At 32.3% G+C, this 21,067-nt stretch overlaps 2 protein-coding genes across 3 annotated transcripts; one reads left to right on the plus strand and one right to left on the minus strand.

The window, feature by feature from the left end:
* Positions 1-1,829: 1,829 nt before the first annotated feature.
* LOC105337334 (mRNA turnover protein 4 homolog) lies at positions 1,830-11,406 on the minus strand. Its single transcript, XM_011442013.4, has 8 exons — positions 11,274-11,406; positions 8,842-8,900; positions 8,214-8,317; positions 7,196-7,345; positions 6,683-6,834; positions 5,963-6,039; positions 3,271-3,397; positions 1,830-1,969 (listed from the first exon to the last, which is right to left on the minus strand). The coding sequence occupies exons 1-8, from the start codon at positions 11,299-11,301 to the stop codon at positions 1,890-1,892; spliced, it is 777 nt and encodes a 258-aa protein (XP_011440315.3). The 5' UTR covers positions 11,302-11,406; the 3' UTR covers positions 1,830-1,889.
* Positions 11,407-14,162: 2,756 nt separating this feature from the next.
* On the plus strand, positions 14,163-19,288 carry LOC105337335 (14-3-3-like protein 2). 2 transcript variants are annotated; one of them, XM_011442014.4, is made up of 5 exons: positions 14,163-14,572; positions 15,091-15,259; positions 17,709-17,872; positions 18,689-18,784; positions 18,989-19,288. In XM_011442014.4, exons 1-5 carry the CDS (start codon positions 14,273-14,275, stop codon positions 19,046-19,048), a joined length of 789 nt encoding a protein of 262 aa, XP_011440316.1. In that variant the 5' UTR covers positions 14,163-14,272; the 3' UTR covers positions 19,049-19,288. The 2 variants fall into 2 exon arrangements, with proteins under 2 accessions (XP_011440316.1, XP_011440318.1); XM_011442016.4 differs by lacking the exon at positions 15,091-15,259 and adding an exon at positions 15,517-15,652.
* The last annotated feature ends 1,779 nt before the right edge of the window (positions 19,289-21,067 follow it).

Raw genomic sequence — 21,067 nt, forward strand, 5'->3', positions numbered from 1 at the left:
TTATAACCTCTTTGGTATAAAATTATTTCAGAAAAAACCACCAAAGTATCTTGCAGTTTCTATTGTAACAATTTTCAAATAGATCTATTGATCGACCTACCAATGTTTTGAGTTTCAAATTTACCAATTAATAATAAATTTTAAAATTTTAAAACGTTTCATAGTCTATATGCTGCACTTTTAACTTTCTAAATTACATGTACTTAAGAGTTACGGAGGTTTGCCTTTTCTTTCAATTCTTTGTTACATGGCTACAGATTATCTAAGCAATAATTTTCTGTGTCTTGTTACTTATCTACATCAAATAGTATCAATGTATGCTCAATTTGTTTTTCCTCATTTAAAAATCCACTCCAGTCCTTACTGCCTTTCTTGGTTGCTACTGGTATTGAAATTGGTATTTACACATACAAATATGATTCCCTTTATTTCTTAAGGAAACTATAGTTAATTCATAGTTCTATAGGAATCGACAGGACTGAAATCAACACGCCCCGTTAATCGATTGGTCGAAACCTACAGCGACCTAGGAAAATCATGAACTGCACGAAATAATCATGATGTTAGACTCGAAATTCCTATGGGAGACGATTTGGCTGTTTCGTTTAGCTTACATACTGAAGTAAAAAACAGTTAATCTAACTTACTTTTTACCATGAAATTATTTATTTGTAAAAAGAAAGATGTAAATATAAACAATAAAATGCTATTTTGATGATCCATGCGGGTTATGAATTTAGCGAAAATTGCAGAAAAAACTTACAGTTAGCGGGTTATGTTTTTGTTTTTGTTTTTTTTCAATGTCGCCACCTTCATATACCGCATGAATCGCTAAGAAAGCATTTTATTGTTTAACTGTACGCACTTAAAATTAAAATTTTCTTTTTTTCATTTCTTCCTTTATATAACTCAATCATCACATTTTGTTAAGCAAATAATAATCTAATGTAAAAAAAATAATACTAAAGGAGGGCAATCGTCTCAAATTAGGGTCATAATCACAAAAAGAATATTTCAATAGGTCATATTTCTGCTTAAAAATAAAGTAAATGAATAAATGGTTAACTTTTTGAAAGCAAGTTATCATCATTGAACCATAAACAAAAACTTTGCTCAACATCGGAAAAAGAAACCAGTTTTACAGACTGAAAACCTGTGGGTTCCAACGATGCTGATTGAGATGCAATTTGCATGCGATTTTTAATTCTTCTTATGGCATGTGTTGGTTTGTTTCTCCAAACTAAAAGTCCTCAGTAATTCCTGTACTTGTTGGCTGACAATTTTCTATTATTAATAGGAAGTGATCATATGTACTAATAATTATGTTTAATTTACAGCATACAGTTTTTGTTTGAGTGGAATTCTATTGTTTCTTCTTTTTGTGGTTATTGCTTCAGATGCTCTCACAAATAACAATTTAAAATTTGGAGCATAAATGTCCGAGTAGATCATTTAAAGAAACTAGTTTTCATATGCATGAGCATCCACACTACATAGCAGTTTTTTTTTTGTCTCAGATGTAGTAGTTATGAATGGAAATTACATAAGCTGTGTATTTCAAATCTAGCCAGTAATTGTTCCACAGTCAAAAACACAGGGGATATGTTCCAAGAACCCATATGAACAACTTTATGTTTCCCTGTCACAATGAAAACCTTGTCTTTAAATATCATTTTGTGTTCTTGTGGACACAACATTAAACTATCTTTTTTTATTCAATGAGATAGAGAATTCTGCACCTTGTCATATAATAAATAATATAGTTTTATGAACATATATGCATCTTATCTCATAATGTTTCTTATTTTAAAGAAAAATAAACTAGGAAAGATGAAGATAAAATATTTTTAATAACATTAACAAAAAGACCAGCGCTGAGTCTACTGATGTCACGTCCCTTCCTCATCGCTTGCTTCCTCTTCCTCATCATCTTCCATCCCATCTTCATCTGCTTCATCTCTAGGTTTAGCTACAAATAGATATCAGTTATTGAAATGTCTGGATTGTTCAGGTGAATACAAGTTTTATCAAGGTTTGTAATGATCTGTTATACTCTAAAGGTATTATGTTTCATCATTTTACTTTCATTTTCAATTTTTCTTAGATTTAAGCTTAGATTCAGTATTCAAGTCTGTTAAGTTAAAAAATAACCAAAGCACTATCCATGCTAGGACAAGTAATAACTTAGATATAGGGTCTGCTCCAAAAACTAACTGGACGTTGGTGACTGGGGTATAGTGTATGCCCCCCTAAACTTTAAATAGGTCAGCATAAAAACCCGAAAATTTATCTGTATGTCATGGAAGATGAGAAAAAAGATTCCATATATCACAAAAAGGCCCTAAAAATTAACTGCTCAGCCGCCACTTGTCAGCTTACCAAGATGTTTGTAAAGGGAACGGGAGAGCTCTAGTGGAACAAGCCTTACAATATGCTTATACCTTTAAGCCCCCCTAGCACTCGCTAATAAACACCATCCAGCTGGCACAGATAAATAAATCCACTAATAAATTATGTATATTTACAAACTGAAGTTTCGTCACTTTTTAATTAAAATGAAATTTCCCAACAAATCTGGACTTTTTAACAAAAAATGTACAAGAGAATTCCTTTAACAGGCTATTTCATATGGCAAATGAAAGAAATTGTCATGACAAAAACACGAAAAATATGAAACCAGATTTTAGTATATACATGTATATTCAAATCAGTTCAAACATCTTCTCATGAATCTGGTAATCCCTGATGCCTTTGTACTATTTGCACAAAGACAGGCATCTACATAATTTTAAAGATTTTTAAAAAGTTTTTAAATAATATTCAAGTTATTATTCAAATATCAAGCCTAGGTGTTTTACAATTAAGAAGCAATCCACAGACATAATCACATTGTTAACAAATGTAGCTACTGTACCAGTAAGCCAAGGAACACAACTCTATGCATTAAAGCTTTCAATGTAAGACTTTTATCATTTCTCATACCATTTTAAAATTGAGCACTATATAAGAATTTCCAAGTCAGACAAACACTCAACATCATTCATGGATCAAAACCTGCCAGAAATATGTGTGCAAGTCTATAGTTTTTGCCTCAAATTGACCTTAGGCAATGTTGGCTGGTTTCCAACAGTAGAAATATTAGACATTACTTCAAATTTCTGACAGAGTGATGCCTGCTGACAGGCTAATACCAAGAAACAAATCTGTCAGTAATTCAATTTATAGCTATAACCTTAGATGTACTCACAGATTATTTATATCTTTCCTTACCTTTAATGGTGACTTTGGGAGGTACAATAGGCTCTGGCCTGTCTGCTATTGCCTCCCATTTCCCATTTGAAGACCACATGCCTTCAATTGTAACAAAAAATTCGGCCATCTTGTATCCAAAGAGTTTCTACGAATGAAAATATTTTAAAATGAGAATTCAACATCAAAATGAAGAGAAGATTTAGATCAACCATAAATGGTAACAGTTGTTGTTTCACAACAAATATAGAAAGAAAGAAATCTATTATTTCTGATGAGTGAAAAAAACTTTTAAATCAGGAATTATCAGTTTCATTTCAATGTATGTCCATGACCCCCCCCCCCCCCCCCCCCCCCCCCCCCCCCCCCCCCCCCCCCCCCCCCCCCCCGTAACTGGCCTCAAGAATCTGTTGATTAACTTTTATTTGCCACTAAGTTTTTCCATGAACCTAGGATATAGAAGTTTCACAAATAGAAATGTATTTTATTTCACTTGAGATAAAATTTACTTGTAAGCGATGTGGAGTTTGGTGTTATTAAACTAGTACTTTGAATTAAACATAATAATCCAGATAAAACCATGCAGAAAAAATTTGAAATTACATGCAATGGAAATGCAATGCTATCAGAGAATAGTTTCAATGACCATTTACTACGGGAAAATAACACGAAACTATTTCATGACAAACATCGTCTTGATAATATACACTGTAGCAAGTTTATGTGTTTGAGTTTTACATAAAGAAATACACAAAGGTACAATGTATAATAATTCATTATATATCCCAGTCTCCATACAGCTTACTCAACTTATATTGAAGTCGCTTATTTTGAAATTACGCTTATTTTGAAATAAATATAAATCCCCAGTTTTAGCCTCTTATTTTCTTTGCATCAAAATAACGGTTATAATGAAATCAGATATTTTGAAATATCGCTTATATTGAAGCCACTGATCGGTCCCATGAGGTGATAATGAGTTGTTTTTATAACAGTTATATTGAAGTGCTTCCTGGCGGTTGGTGACAGTAATTATGCCTGACTGACCCTTGATATACAAAAGTTCTCACCTTGTGATTTTGATACTGCTTTACAAAATATAATTCATTATTTTATTCCCTGTTGAATTTTTTCTTTCCACCTACATACAGACGTATTGAGGCTAGACGTAAAATGGGAACCCCACAGAAATGAAAAAAATTATTTTATAACTATATATACGAACTAGTTATAGTTATTGATAAGGAAACAAAGCTTAAATTTAAAATAGCTAAGAATTTAGGGATTAACCCGAGTACAATGACAATTATTTACGAGCAGTGTTCAGCAGTGATTGAAGCGTTCGAGTCCGGTGATTATTCCCCAAAACATACGAGGGTTGTTCGGAAATTATTGAGACATTTACTCTTATTTCCTTGGGGAAAAAGATAAACCCTTGAAATTTTACCAAAATGTACACCAGGATAGCGTGTATCAATGTAAAAAATTTATTGTCCATAGCATGATTAGATCATTCCTGGTAAGCAGACCAAGTTGCCATCGCCCAGTGACCTGGCGCAACCGCAAACTTACCGCAACGTCATTTTAACGCATGTTATTGATCCTATGTTTTAAACACCTATCAAACAAAGGGAAATTAGAATTAATTCTTCATTTCTCATCTTTTGTTTACATTTCAAGATGTCAACATTCGCTTATTCCCTCCATTCTTGAATTTTGTGGGGAAAATCGGGTCATTTCTAACCAAATGTAAAATTACTGTGAAATGTCTCCTACAGTGATTCTGTGTACATATTTTAGAACTGTTGACATCAGTTAGTGTGTAAAAATTACTTGATATTTAGTCATTTTGTCTGAATTCTAGCTAAACAATTAGTGAAAAAAGACGATAAACTGAACTTCTTTATCCCTTGCCATCGTATAGTTTTTGTTAAAGCAATTGGTTGGCATTAAAAGGTCTTTTTCCGAAAATTTCATCAATTTGATGTATATTCGCTGCGCCGCCTTGACGTCCAATTTCTACATGCCGTCGTTTTCAAATTCCTATTGCTTGGTAAATATATCTGTACCATATCCGTATTTCAACTCAAACACTAGTGAAACTTGATCAAAAGTTAGTCACAATAAATAGCAACATGAACATTTATAATCTCATTTCTTTTAGTATAAGCTGTAAGTTTGCGGACACTTAGATAGACGATGTATTAGTTCTCTTATTCTCCGAGTTTTTGCTTGCGCTGGGTACCCCGACCACCGATTTGTTTATCTACCGTTGTAAACAAAATATTAGATATTTTTTAAAGATTACTTTCTTTAATTATTTTTTAAGGTTTCTTCAATGTTCATGCCAATTTTCACCATAATTCGTCACTTAGAAATGGAAATATCCGTTTTGTCTCAATAATTTCCGAACAACCCTCGTAAAAGAATGCGATCAGGGAATTAAAATGAGGTTGAAGATTGTCATTACTTTCTCCATTAATCTTTCGAAGACTATTATTCCATGTTTAATACATGTATCCATTAGACAAACAACGATCAAATTAATTTGTTCGGGTTTGTTCTTTATTTAAGATCGGGATTGAACTTTTACAAAATGGCGGCTTCCTGTCAGTCGATTTCTCTTATATTGAATTACGGATATATTGAAATAATTTGAATGGTCCCCTGAATTTCAATATATCCGCAGTAGGCTGTATATGCAATCACTTACCAATATCCTAGCCTGCTCTGGGGTTAGTATGTTGCCTTGTTCACACACTGTGTGGTTCTTGAGTAGTGTTACAACTCCTGTAGCAAAAAAAATATGCAACTTTTAATATTATTATCTGTAAATACTGTGGAATCATTTAAATTTGTGGGGGCCAATTTTCGTGGATTGTAAGTTTTTTACTCATTCATGGGGATGTAATTTCGCGGATGTGTCGGTTTTCAGTTTCAGGAACAAAGATAAATCTTTCTAAACTTGTTTTCGTGGAGGATGTAAATTCATGGGAAAAGGTTTCCCACGAATACCACGAAAATTGAGCCACCACGAATTCTAATGATTCTACAGTATAGAACCAATGAAACCTATATCTCACTTTTTTCACATTATATGAATATCTAAATCAGAACCAAAGGAAAATCATTCTCGGACTGAGCAAACTGATCACTGGTCCTATCTGATAAATCTTGCAGTGTTTTTTTTTTCATTAACTTTTGACCCCATTCATGAGATGAGATCATGAGATATGAGATCATACTTGTTTCATAAATTTTAAGTTTGAACACTATAAATTAACAAAACAGCAATGAATTTTACTTTTTCCAACTTTGAGTAATCTTACCGGATTGGCTATGTTCTCACTATGAACGAAGCAATCCAAAATGGTTCTCTGTTCATAGTACATGTAGTAGAAACAGAAAAGATGAGTTCATGAACAATTTTCACCTTTTTGTAGACAAGTTGGGAGACCCAGTTGTCGGAGCTGTGGTTCCATGGAGTGAGAGAATTCTGGGATAGGTCCCTCGTCTAACATTACCGTCTGTTGACATACATTTCCAGATCTAGCAAAGTCTGCCACCCGATAATTGTCAAAGTAACTGCAAAGTTTATTACAAATCAGTAATTGTGTAATTGAGTTGTTTTTCGTGACAAATACAAGTAAAATATTAAGTTCAGTTTAAATGAAATTTTTATTACGTTTTCTGTAGACACTGTCTTTTGATCAATAAATACCTCCTTACAATTTATTATTGCATGATGCTATTCTCTAGAACCCTTGCTTAACTATATTTACATGAATAAGGACCTTTTCATATTAAAACTTGAATTAAATTTTCTAAATACATTACAATTCCCATAACAAGCATGCATAAATAGAAAAAACTATGCAATGTATAATTATATATGAAATACATTTCTTTTTAACATTCATGTCTGATGACAGACATGGAGACCTACCTGAGGACTTCTTTCTTTGATTTGTTGGTAAACAGCAGTCCTGACTGCCCTCTCAGCTGATTGCTGAGCTTATGTAAGTTATCTTTGTATTCATCTTCTTGTGTCCTTCCTAATGCAAGGGCCATAACTTTGTTCTTCCCAAAGTAAAATCTGTGCAAATTCAACAACAAAGCTTTAAACAAACTAGCATCAATCTTAAACTTTAGGTAGGATGAACAATCAGTGCAAATAATTGATTATCGTTTGAAAATGGTTCTAATAAATCTACTGATTTTGCAATTTGTAAGATTTCCTTTTTGGACAAATGTTACCATTGCAAACTTGCATGCATGGAATATTGATCATATTTTACTGAATGTCTTCAAAGATGCAAATTTTCTCATTAAATCAAGTGGGGTTATTTACATTCCCATTCCAAATTCCTTATTTCAAATGCTTAAGTATAATACATGTATCAGCATATTTAACGTTATAAATTTTGTTCCTTAACCACAGTCACTGTCTACTTTTTCTTAACTGACCTACCCATTTCAGTCCCAATGACCCTATATTATAAACCAAAACTTTACGAAATACATGTTTTCAGTTATTGTGACAGGTGTGTACCAAATGAAAGGCTGTTTCATTTATTTCTGCAAGACACAAGCTTCTTGTTGCTTTAAGCCAAGTCGTTTATTATACAGCCCATAAACTATTCATAATTTTTAAGTTGATCACATTAAACTAGAAAATAATCAAAATGTTAATACAAAAGACTTTCTTCGTTTTTGCTCTATAAAATCTCGAGAATCAAGGAGACTTCATTAACTATTGCACAACATAATCTCTAATATCAAAGAGATTTCATTCATTTTTGCCTTACAAAATCTCTAGAATCAAGGAGTCCAAGACTTCAGCTGACTACCCTCCACCCCATTTTTTGCAAATCCTTCATCCACCCCAAGTACCCGTAATATTGATTATATTTTGGGTCTACGATTGCGGTCATTGCTGACTGTGAAATATAAGGACGTCTCACCGACTTCCTGACCAGGACTGCCGAACCTCCTTCAGGTGCGTGTTCCTCATGTTGTGTACTGAGAACAGGAATATGTGCTTGTATTTATCACAGCATGTCTGGACCTGAAAACGAGTCAAAATGTAGTGCTTTGTTTACAAAACTGTCTTGATACTTAAACCATTTAAAAAATTAAACAGATACATGACTGAGGTATGAAAATTTGATCATTTCAAAAATTGACTGCATGCAGCAATATTAATTTCAATATTCCCACTCTTGACAGAATACAAATGAAAGAAGCATGTAGTCTATTACAGACTGTTTATCATTCAAGACTTGGAATGCATCATTATAATGCAGTGGAATATTTGATTAATAAAGTTGATTGGTTATAACATCTTTATGGTAACTACATGTATTGGCAACTTGAGCAATAATTGCATAATACCAAATGAATGTATCTTATACATTTATGGTGCTTCAGTAAAATTATAAATAAGTTTACAATTTCTTTAAGTAAACCAACTACTCAAGCATAAAACTGGTTCAGAACAGGAAAACTCAATTTATGTAGGCACATACAGGTATACGTACCAGAACCGGTAATAATATATATTATACCAGGAAATTATATATGTATACTTACATCTTCGATTATCTTCTGTTTAAATTCCAGTCCTTTTTTCTTTGTTTGTGTTAAAGAAACTGAAATATAGTTAGAAAAATTTCATAAATAAACATTTTATTTGTAATTCAATCTTGAGCAATCAACTGTCATATTTTTCCATCCAAATCATCAATCTGACCCTTATCATATGTGTCTATCAAAATCACTCCAACAACTTTTATCATAAACTACTTGTACAGTAAAACACACTTATAACGAAGTCCCAGGGACAGGCAATTTTACTTCGTTATAAGCGTAATTCGTTATATCCGTCAAGTTTACAATATGTAATAAAGTCTCGGGGAATAAAAATCACTTCGTTGTAAGCGTCAATTCATTATAAGCGTGTTCGCTATAACCGTGTTTTACTGTATTTAATATTTATATCCTTGATTTTAATGTTTTTCCCAGGAATTTTTATCAGATATCTGTACCTTCTTGAAGACACTGGTCTTTTGCAGATTAAATTTAAGGCTTAGGTAGTTAAAATGGCATGGTGATACATATACTAGTAGTACATATTGACAAAAGATTGAATTTCATAATTAGAACAGATAGGAGTGGCAATCACACAAATCAAAGTAAACAAAACAAGCCAATTTGTTGACATGCAATTCCAGGTGAACTTTTAATGGCTTGTAAGGAGATGATTAAGATTGTGTCTAACATTCCTTAGATGTGAAAAAGTTGCAATTTACGGCACAATAAAATTTATGCCAGTTTTGGACTGATTAACCTTATTTTCACAAAAATTCTTTGTAAATGAATAGTACCATTAAATTCTTCATAAAATTTACTACTGATGTCATTGCTTTACTTGCCTCAAACTTTTTCTGATGATTTTAAACCAACGCTGGAAAATGAAGTATGTTAAATTCATGTGCAGATTGAGTGTCGACTGTGTCGCCATTTTTGAGGGTTAACAAACATCACTATTCTTCATTTTACAAAATCCAATGCAAGTAAAATGACAATTTTTGAACAGTAATATGTCCAAATGGAGTGTTTTGAAATTGAAATTTGTTCAAAATGTTTTTGAAAATATGATTAACGAGTCTAAAGATTTTGTGGCCATAAACTGCACCTTTTTAGCATGCAAGGAACAGTGGCCCCATACGGCGTCTATCCGATTTTTTTTCACACTGGAAGCTACAGACCTGCAGCTATAGCATGTATAGTGTGCTTTAGTTTTGTTTAAATTGACCTAGTGGTTCTGGTAAAGAACTTGAAAATTTTGATAGTTTACTGACAACAGCTGACAAATTAACAAAATGTGACCAGGAAAGCACTTTCAGCTAAGGTGAGCTAAATACCCACAGGCATGTGTTAATGAAAGTGAGCATATATAACTCATTATCGATAATTGCAGCAATGCTGTGACTGCATGAGGAACAATCTATGAATGATGATTTCAGATATCCAATTCAATTCAATTTATTTTCACTCAAACCGTCAACATGACGGTACATGAGGTACACATATATATATAAATATTTACAAATGTATGTATAGAGTCAGAGGTACATGTACAGTACAAATTAGAGAGAAAAAAATATGAGAAAAAAGTACAAATGTTCAAGGAGGACAAACTGATTCAAAAATTTCATTTATAAATAAACAGAGTTTTTTGAGTTTTTTAAGTTTTAAAGTAGACAATAATTCACAAAATTTAAAAGTGTTTGGTCTTACACAAAATCTAGGTTCCAAGTATTTTTGTCTAATACATGAAAGAGCATTACATTCTAAGATAAAGTGCATTTCATCGGCTATTTGATTTTTATCACATAATGTGCAACATCTTTCATTAAAAGGAATGCCTAACCATCTACCAGTTTCTACAGGAAGTCGGTGATTCGACGTACGGAATTTAACAAGAATTTTTCGAAGTTTTGATGGCAGAATACTCAAATATTTTTCATATCCAAAAATAAATTTGAAAGTTCTATATATATGACCTTTTGAAGAATTTGCAATATCAGCCGACCATTTCTGCACAAACTGGTCTTTAAGCCTTTGCTTGACAGCATTTGCAATCCAATTAACATTTACAGTACATTGTTCATTCCAAATGTTTGAAAAACCACACTTATTAAAAATAGAATGTATACAATCAATCCATGGGTTTTTAAAAAAGTCATTATTACATTGATTCCTCTGATCCTATCGTGAACTACACAATTTTGTTATTATCTATTTGAAGACACAGGAGGTGTACCATATGGTGAAAAGGTATCATCTAAAACACATTTAACAGTACCAGTTTCTTGCCATATATGAAAAAATATCAACATATCAGGTGAACCATGTATACAGACGTGCAACGTTGTTGTCAGATCAAAATACACAGTTTAAGATATTTTGATTCATATTATAAACTCTCAATAGTTTTTATAACATCATGGACCACATACCCTTTTTATCTCTTTTTGATTTTGGCATTTTTAACGAATTAATGTACTCGTGGTACCCTCACACGTGCTTCTGTTATTCTTTAACCGGAAACTCAATGCTTTGTGGGACTGACTGGTTGTCAAATTAACGGTCCCAACTCGTTTAGTTGCCATACTAATTTGACCATAATTTGTCTGTCTGATATCATTATATTATTTCCGATATTCTTGATAAAACGAATCATCTAGAATTAGATTGTTGTTATCAAATTAAATAAAAGATACACATATCCAAGAAACCAATTATCAGCGGAATCCGAGGCGAAGGGTAAACTTTTAAAATCACTGGGAAAATTATTTAATTATTTTTCTTTTATTGATAGGAAACTTAATTTCATATAAAGTAAACCTTGCAACTTGCAAGACAAGAACTATATTGGGTGGATGAGTGTTTTTCGTACAGATGCCAAAGCCGGGGGTAGGTGATATGACGTCACAATGCAATGTTAAAAATTCATGCAAAGAAAAGTGATGAAGTTTCTCGGTCAACATTTTGTTCGATACGTGGATCAAAACAAAAATAAATTTCACTGATTTAATTAAGCATTAAATTCTACTTGTCATGCACTGTTTGACCGACTACAAAAATTCATCTATATCGTATAAAAAATATCTTGCCAACGTCACAATATGACGCGCCTGCAAAACGTATTAATTTAACCCGTTTACATTACACTTAATTTTTTTACGAATTAACGTCAGTTTTTTTAAAGGAATAAATTTAATTTCTACTAAGAATACGATATAATATAACTTAGGACAGTATACTCTTTATACTCATATGACATAGGTAGAAATTAAATTCATTTCTTATAATTTAAAAGTAGAATTGCCTATAATTGAAAAGAAATGACGTTAATTTGTACAAAATTTTAATGCAACGTCAAGCATGTTTAGCCAATCAAATGACGTGTTACTATAAGAATGACATTATCAAATAATATTTAATATTGACGTAACGTTTAAATTTTGAACAATGTAATGTCATTTTAAAGGTCTAATGTCCGGGTTTTTTTCTACAATTAAAACAGAAAATTAAATTATAAAGAATTCATTAATTATACCTGCAGGATTTTATCCAAATGAAAGAAATGCCATTTTCTTTTAGATATACAAATACAGCTGTTTTACCGAAAGTAAGATCAACAACATATATATGGTCTAAAATCTTTTAAATTTGAATCTGCAAAAATCTGGAATTCGCTATCAGAGTTATTTAGAAAAATCACCTCTTTTAATTAATTCAAATTAAACAAAAGTAGTCGGTATCGAAACTGTTGTGATACTGATATTGTACATTTTATGTTGTAATTATATTGAAATTATTGAAATTATTATATCGAAATTGAAATTGAATATATGTAATGGTATTATGATTTATGTAGTCGGAAAATATAGCTCTTAAGAACTATAAATATTTATTGTTTGTAAAAGCCGACTTTAAATAAATACTTTCTATCTTATTCAATAGATACCCCCCAGTTTATACTCATACATATAAATTGGATTAGAACAGTTTAAGCGTAAAATGCCCTAAGCAATTTTATAAAGTATAACTAGTTGGGTACCTATTGAAATAAATTTTTAATTGTTTGAATTACATTTGTAATTGCAGAAAATTAATTTATAAGGAATGTATTCAACCTATGTTATATGAATATAACATAACTTTGGACAGTTTTTAAAATATATACCGTTTCACCGTTTATAAAGAGTAAACTGTCCCAAGTTTTGTTATATCGTATAACATAGGTTCGAATTAAATTGGAAATAAATTAATTTATGAAATGAATCTGTACATGTATTTATACAGCTGAATGGTGGATGCGATGTGAGTGGGATGGGAGTAGGGCTACTGCAGAAACATTTACATATATATAATTTTCCATGCTATTAATGAAGATGAATCAGAAAGGAAAACATATTAGCGTATAAGTAAGCCGATCTCTTCTTTTTTTAACCGAAACTGTGAAAAGTTGCTCATTTTGTTTTTGGTTACAGATCTTATCCCTTTCAAACATCACTCTGACACTTAATCAGATCTTGACTGACCTACAGCCCACCCTTCATTCCCACCCCTTCAACAGGAGGAGGGTGGAATGCATTAGAGCGAGCTGTACTGATGATCACATTTTCATCTTTTGACAATATGAAAAAAAAATATGCTAATTTAAACATTTTCAATATAAAAAAAATCAAAATAAGAACAAATTAACAAAATAAAAATACAAAATTCAAAATAACTGAATACGAAATAAAATCTAACGTTATAATACATAAAAAAAGAAGAAACAAAGATTACACACGACCTTTTCATACGAGATTGATTTAATGACTGGACAACGTCATACCTTGGAATGTTTACAAATTATTTTTGAATTCCATTTTAACAGCATTTTACTTTGGATGGTATTAAAATGCGGTGGACTAAATGGGCACGGAACCGGATATTTATGCGAAATTAATTTTATATTGGTAATTTATCTAATTGTTAGGTTGCGACACATTGGATCCAATCGTATTTCTTATGCAAAGAGATAAATTATATAATTCTATCTAAAATCGATAATAATATACATCACTATAGAAACGAATACGTCATGGCTACCCTTTGATTTCGATAGAATCCCCAACAGGTCAAACTTGACGCTCGGAATCCAAGGAAAGATAACTCTCACAAGAGAAAAAATAGTCCATCGCAATCCTGTTAGCTTCTACAAAATAAAAGAGTCTCTTAAGTTTATATAAATTTGAAAATCCATCATATCTATAAACATTAATTTCTAATTCAAAACTTTTCATAAACTCACTGTTGCAATGGGTAAATTAATTAGCGAATGAATAAATGACGTCATGAGGTGTAATTTAACCTGTCTTCCGCCATACTGGTGTCCGTAGTAGTAAGGCTACATTAGCGAACAACTTTCGAATTTACTTTTACCGCCGACAATACAACAAACATGAGCCTCTCAAGAGAGGAGCTAGCTAACAAGGCAAAGTTGGCCGAACAAGCTGAAAGGTATGATGATATGGCAGACGCCATGAAAAAGCTGGTTGAAAACTACAAACCGCTCACGAACGAGGAACGAAACCTTCTGTCTGTTGCCTACAAGAATGTCGTAGGTGCACGTCGATCATCTTGGAGAGTGATATCCAGTATAGAATCGAAAACAGACTCAAGCGAAAAGAAGCAAGTTATAGCCTCCGCTTACAGAACTAAAATTACTGAAGAACTAAAAAACATTTGCAATGACGTTCTGGTAAGTGTTATGTAGAGAGCATGGCCCTGATTTTAGATATTGAGTGAGGTCAACTACCAAGTGCATAAATTTCATGCATGATTATCTTGGTCTTAACTTTTGTTCATGCCTACGGGATAAATACAGATAAACAATTCTTTGTACACTTTTGATGTAACAGTTTATCTGCAAGACAGATGCAGCTCTAGATGAGTCATGAGTACACAGGGGTTACACACCCTCCTACCAAATATGTGGTTCTATCACACTGCCCTACCAATTGCTCTTTAATGTTTTATTTTTGTATCTTGAAATGTAATAAATTATAGTTTAGAGAGTTTTGGCATGAATTAAAGATATAAAATTTAATGTTTTGATCAATGTTCAAGGGCAATAACCCATGTCACATAAAAGTTATATGAATGACTAAGACAAGTATTTCATGATGAAATATGTGCACTTCATTTAGCATATGAAGCAATAATAAAAATGTAAGATATAAAATTAAGAATAACCCTTCATTTGAACCATTTTTCCAGGATTTACTTGAGAAATATTTAATAGATGAGGAAACAATGAAGAAATATAAAGATGCTGCCGCAAACAATGAAAACACTGACATGAAAGATAGTTTAGTTTTCTATTTAAAAATGAAAGGAGACTACTATCGCTATTTGGCAGAGGTGTCCACTGATGAAGAAAAGAATGGTAAGAAATTGGGCATGGTTCACAGATGTCCAAGGTATGTCTTTTGCTATGAATCCAATGGGCAAGTTTACATCAAACTTCACTTGCTGCCAAGTTTTTCATCCCTTGATGAATCAGATGTTCCAGGAAAAGCTTCCCAGTGTTCCTCTCGTGAATGCTGATAAGCTGTGGATGAGCAAAAGACAAATCGGTACATCTGTGGCTGAAAAAAAATTGTAGTATTTAGACCATTCATAATCTTTTCTGTTTTCTTTCAGCAATTGTTAGATTCTATTATAAAAAATGATGATAACGAGAAGGAAAAAGACAATGAGAGTAGGGTGTTTTACCTGAAAATGAAGGGCGACTATTTCCGCTATCTGGCGGAAGTGTCAGATGGCGAGCAATATCAGGGTAAGGGAGGAGCACCTTGTGTGATCAGACACCACTAACTCTTTCTGTGGGGGAGACTCCCTAATACCATTACTTAGGGCTGAAACGATACACCACAAGAACTGTCTTACAAACCATGTTAGAAGAGAGAGACACATGTCAGATCAAATTGATTAGAATTTAGGTTGTAATTAAAGCTGGACACAACAAGGAAAATTTGGGCCCTTATGAAAAAAACATTTCCACATAAATTTGTGTTAATTTTTTTTGTGGTCAACTAATTTTTTTTTTTTATAATTTTAATCATAATATCCTTAACTCAATTTACTCTTCAAGTAACATGTTGGTGAAACAATTCTTGGCAGACAAAATTTTAAGAACAATATTCTTGAAATTTGTAAACTGAAACAATTATCAAAATTTCACCAAATAATGCTATGTTGGACATGTATAACATTGGCTTTTCAGAGTATCTGTTGCTACTTACAAATTTTATGAAAATGAAAGAGGATTTCAATACCCATTGAATGAATCTGCTGTGAATCGTTTCACCTCTAGTAATAGCACTGTTGCACAACTCTATCACTTTATTATAACCTCTATATACTTATATTTCTTTTGCTTTTTTGTAGTACATGTATATATACATTTAGAGATCTATATGTAGACATTTTATTTCGTTTCATATCTTTTGAAAAAGCAGCAAGGTGTACTTGTAGCAGGAAAAAGGGGCTAGGCTTGTGGGTGGGCTCTTAATCATGATTTAGCAGAAAATGATGATTGATTATGAAAGATAAAACATGTATGGCTAGATCTCTATTAATACACAAATTTAAAAGGAAGAAGGGGGTTTAATCTTAGATGAGCATATCCATGATTAGACAGTGGAAGTTTAAATGCATGAGTGAGTTGCTGATTTACTATCACAGTGTTTAATCAGAACAGGAAGCTATTGATTTATTTGTTTCCTTGATTGAAAATAATGTAAATTGTAAGTTTTCAATCATAGTAAATGTTGTGTTCACTGTAGCTTTTACAATGAAAACAAGATAATTTACAGTTCTGTGATGTGTAATCTCTCGAAATCTTAGACTGACATATCGTTAAAACAACTTGGTGCTTGCTTGCTCTAGTTGACAGTGTTTATTAGATCTCATTGTAGTAGGTCTTATTTCTTTACTCTCGCTTTAATAACTGCAATCAAAGAGCGTATTGCTAGTCATATTAGAATAGCAGCTGTAAAATTATTTACTCAATGTCTGTTTAAAAAGCTAAGCAGTTTGATTTTCCATTCCAAAGTTGCCAGACAGTAACATTTTTCTAAATCAAGATGTAAAAATGTAAGTAAAGAGAAAACCTTGTTTTGATTAGTGAGCAAGTTTGAATAGGGAATTTTAAACTGACCACAAATTTTGATGATGGAGTGAATTGCCATCTTTGGGGGATTCTCTTAAAACAACAGGAAATTTGTTTTGAAATTTATATTTTTCACTTGAGTTCCAATTCAAAATGATACCTTTTCCCCAGATGAAAAGAAATGGATCAATGCCAGAAATAAAAAATATATTGAGGGTATTATCCCAATATTTTCCAAAATGTCCTGTCACCAGTACCTAAATAAGGTGCCAGAGCGCCAGAAAAAGGCACTTAATTGAATTTCTAAGGGAAGATGCGACAACCCAAATTTTACTAGCTACTTCTCATCTATATTTAGACATCAGATGCTTTCCAAAATTTAGATATCTTTTAGTGATATACTCCTCAGACAAGTGCTATCTTTATAAATATTGTCTTTCTGAAGAAAGATATTTTCCATTGATAGATGAATTTATATCAGAAATAATTGTTTTTTGTGTATTAGACATAGAGATAAGTAAACATTTTCTATGTATTGCTAATTGGTGTTGGAGATTGACTATGTGCATTCATTTTATCAATATATGAAAAATCTATTAATTTATATGAAATGGAGAATATATTAACTGATTGTAAGTAAATGTTTACGTTTTGTTGCTCAGTCATGTTTCATTTGGTTGCCTAACAGACACAATGCTATTGATATGCTATATCATTACAGCTGTGGTTAAGAAGTCAGAGGATGCCTACAAGGAGGCTTACAAAAATGCCAATGACTCCATGGCTCCCACTCACCCTATTCGCTTAGGATTAGCATTGAATTATTCAGTTTTTCATTATGAAATTATGAATAAGCCAGATGAAGCCTGTAAACTGGCTAAAAGGGTGAGTTTTTTTTTTGTTTTATTAGATATTTTCTGTTTATTGTACCGGTATCCTTTGAGAGACTAATACGTGTAAATCAGGCGAGATTTTTTTTTTCATTTAGCTGGTCTCAAAGTTCTCAGGAGAATTTTCTGCTGGTTAGATAATATCTTTCACACAGCTGGACTGGACCAATAAAAATTTATATAAATAGGCCGAAACTTAACTGACCCAAAAGGGCAAGGGGCTCTTCAGAAAGTATCACAATTCTAAAAGTCTAAATGAATTAGCAAATTTTATAAATGTTTTGTCCATGAATTTATACCAGCTTCTGTTTGTTAGTGAAATGATGACTGCCTGCTTTGGTATTTGTTCACCTTAGATATTGACAATTCATTCAGTAGAACATGTGTTGTTCAAAAAGCTTCGGGCAATAATAAGATAGATTTGTTGAATGATATTATCAAGGTTGTGTTTATGGATTGGTTAGTTTTTGAACATTGCTGAAAGTTCATTCAAATATGTTGATCAATATTCAACATCCAGATTTTATCATTATTAAAATTTCTTCCCCTTGGGCATAACAAGATCATTTATGGTTTAGTTTTGTAAGGGGCATGGTCTAAAAATTATCAAAGTTAAATCATCAATTTTTCATATTTACAATTTTCAAATAAGGGATTAAGTTCAAAAGTTGTATTTTTAATGTTTAGTCTGTGAATTAAGGGAATTTTCGAGCCACAATTTTGACCATGATTCTTGAAAAACAAACCTGCCATGAGAGGTCTATGTACGCCTCCAAATTATCTTAACTAAAATATCTCTTTTTGTGTGCAGGCATTTGACGATGCAATCGCAGAACTGGATACACTCAATGAAGAATCTTACAAAGACAGTACCTTGATAATGCAGTTATTACGAGATAACTTGACGGTAAATTTTTAATAACTGAAATCTTTTATCTTACAGACACCTTATTTACTGCTGTTTATAAATGTCTAAATTGAATATGCTTGATTCTTTCAAAATTGAAGATTTAAAAGTTTAAAAAGAGAAGATTTCAGAACCTGAAAAAAGTCTATGACTACAGTATGGCAATAACTAATTTTGTCGGGGTATGTTTTTTGTTATCTTCAGCTGTGGACCTCTGACGCCAATCAAGACGGCGATGATGACAGAGAAGGAGAGAACAATTGATCATTTGGAAATCATCACTCATAGCCTAAACTATTGTTTGACAGTGGTCAGCACTGGGGACAAACTGGGTGTTTGGACTTCAAGTGTGTGAACGTGATAGTAAATGTTTGATCTGGCAGATGAATTTGTCTAAACGAATGGCGCAGGTTGTACTATGTAGTTCCGTACATCCTAGCTTCTTCTCTCTTCTCCTCTTCTCCTGTCATTTGTATTTGGACAAATTGATTTGCATAGTCAAAAGTTGAAAGATTGGATTAGACTGCATGTCAAAATATTGGACAGTACTATGAACATTACACTGCTATATATTGACATTTATTGTATAACTTTGTTGTACTCTATATTTCCAGTACCTGTCTGTGTTTTAGTCAAGATGTGATTGCTCTTTGGGTTTTTTCTCTCTCACTGTTTTTTGAGTTTGAGGCTTCTTTTTTTCAATTGAGTTAAAAATGATTCAGCTTTTGTTATTTAGCATAATAGTGAGGAATTAATTTTATCTGCATTGACATACATTTATAATGTCTTAAAGAGAAAATATATTGCTATCAAGAATTGTGATAACATAGATTTGTATTGGAATGCCATGTTCAAAATTGTATGAAAATCAACTGCAATCAACAAAATTTCTCTACGTGTAAAATGTCAGGTCTGTAGAAAGATAATTTATGATGTCATATAAAACTTAACTTGCCAACTTTAGACCATTTGATGTGAATGGTTTTCATTACCAAAGGAAGCTATGGATGTAGTGTTAGTATAGTGTTATATCTTTTTTTCTTTAGTGCAGAGTGTAGTCCATATGTTGGCATCATTTTTATATGTGCTAATTTTAATGCAATATTTTATATTTCAACATTTTTTCTCCAAATTTTTTTTGTTATACAAGAAGTGCTGAATTCAATATGTATGTTTTCATGAAAGTGTTGGTTTTTGTAATTTCATTGATGAATCGGTGTTAATCAGTATTGGACTCATTGTGAATGACTATATCATCATTTCTGCTTTTTCAAAACAAAACAAAAAATCTTCTTTCAGCCTAACTGTATTCTAACGAGTAAGACTTGGTATATGAAACAAATAAATGTTTTGTCTACAATCTTTACGAGTGCTTTATTAGAATCTAACCAATATGGTCTGATAATTAATTAGGAATGGTCTAGTTTAGACATTGAGAGGAGAGGATGCTGATTCACTGGCGTTGGCGTTGTAGTTGGTGGCAAATGAAACAAATTTTGGAGGGAAAAAAAACATCAGTTGCATTGAAAAATTGATAACTTCCATGATGGCAAACTTAAAATTATGAAATAAACGGTGAATTCTAAAATCAGTTGCAGTCGGATTATTACTGCTAATCATAGGCTTTAAAGGGGTACTTCGGAAAGTTTGGTATTTAGTGTTAAAAACCTTTCTATTCACTAATGTGTTTACCGAATTTAGCCCTGGGGGATCCTTTAAAATATTTGTTTTATGTCTATCATGGAAGGGTAACGCAGGATTTCCTTCAAAGTTCGACAACTAATTCCTGCCGCTGCACCCGACACACGTTTGATAAACATAATAAATTAACCATGTTGTTATACACAGAATATTTATTGTCTGCATATTCTTTATGCATAGTGTAAGGGATTGCCCAAGTCTGGTGCTTGTCTCTTTGCACACGCATATTGGAGAAGTTTGAAAAGTAGCTTTGCTTAAAACTCTCGCGTGATACTACTGATCAAGTATATATGATAGATCAAAACTAATTTGCTGAGCATAAGGACAAATCCACGCTATGAACAAATCAGTCCAGGATATAAGAGTTATCGAACGTTGCTAAGTTCGCTCCCAGTTCTACCTGGGATGAGGCCGGAGCGGAATGGATCGTAAACCAGTGGCTAGCGAAGATGTAAATCTCTTGAAAAGCAACGATTGAAAGAGATCGTTTGTAATGACAAATTATCGTCAGTTCCTGATGTCGCCTCTTGGATTCTGGGAGTCAACAGTACCCTCTCCTTAATTGATATAAAAAACATTAAC

This window comes from Magallana gigas, chromosome 5, assembly GCF_963853765.1.
Source record: "Magallana gigas chromosome 5, xbMagGiga1.1, whole genome shotgun sequence".
NCBI lineage: Eukaryota > Metazoa > Mollusca > Bivalvia > Ostreida > Ostreidae > Magallana > Magallana gigas.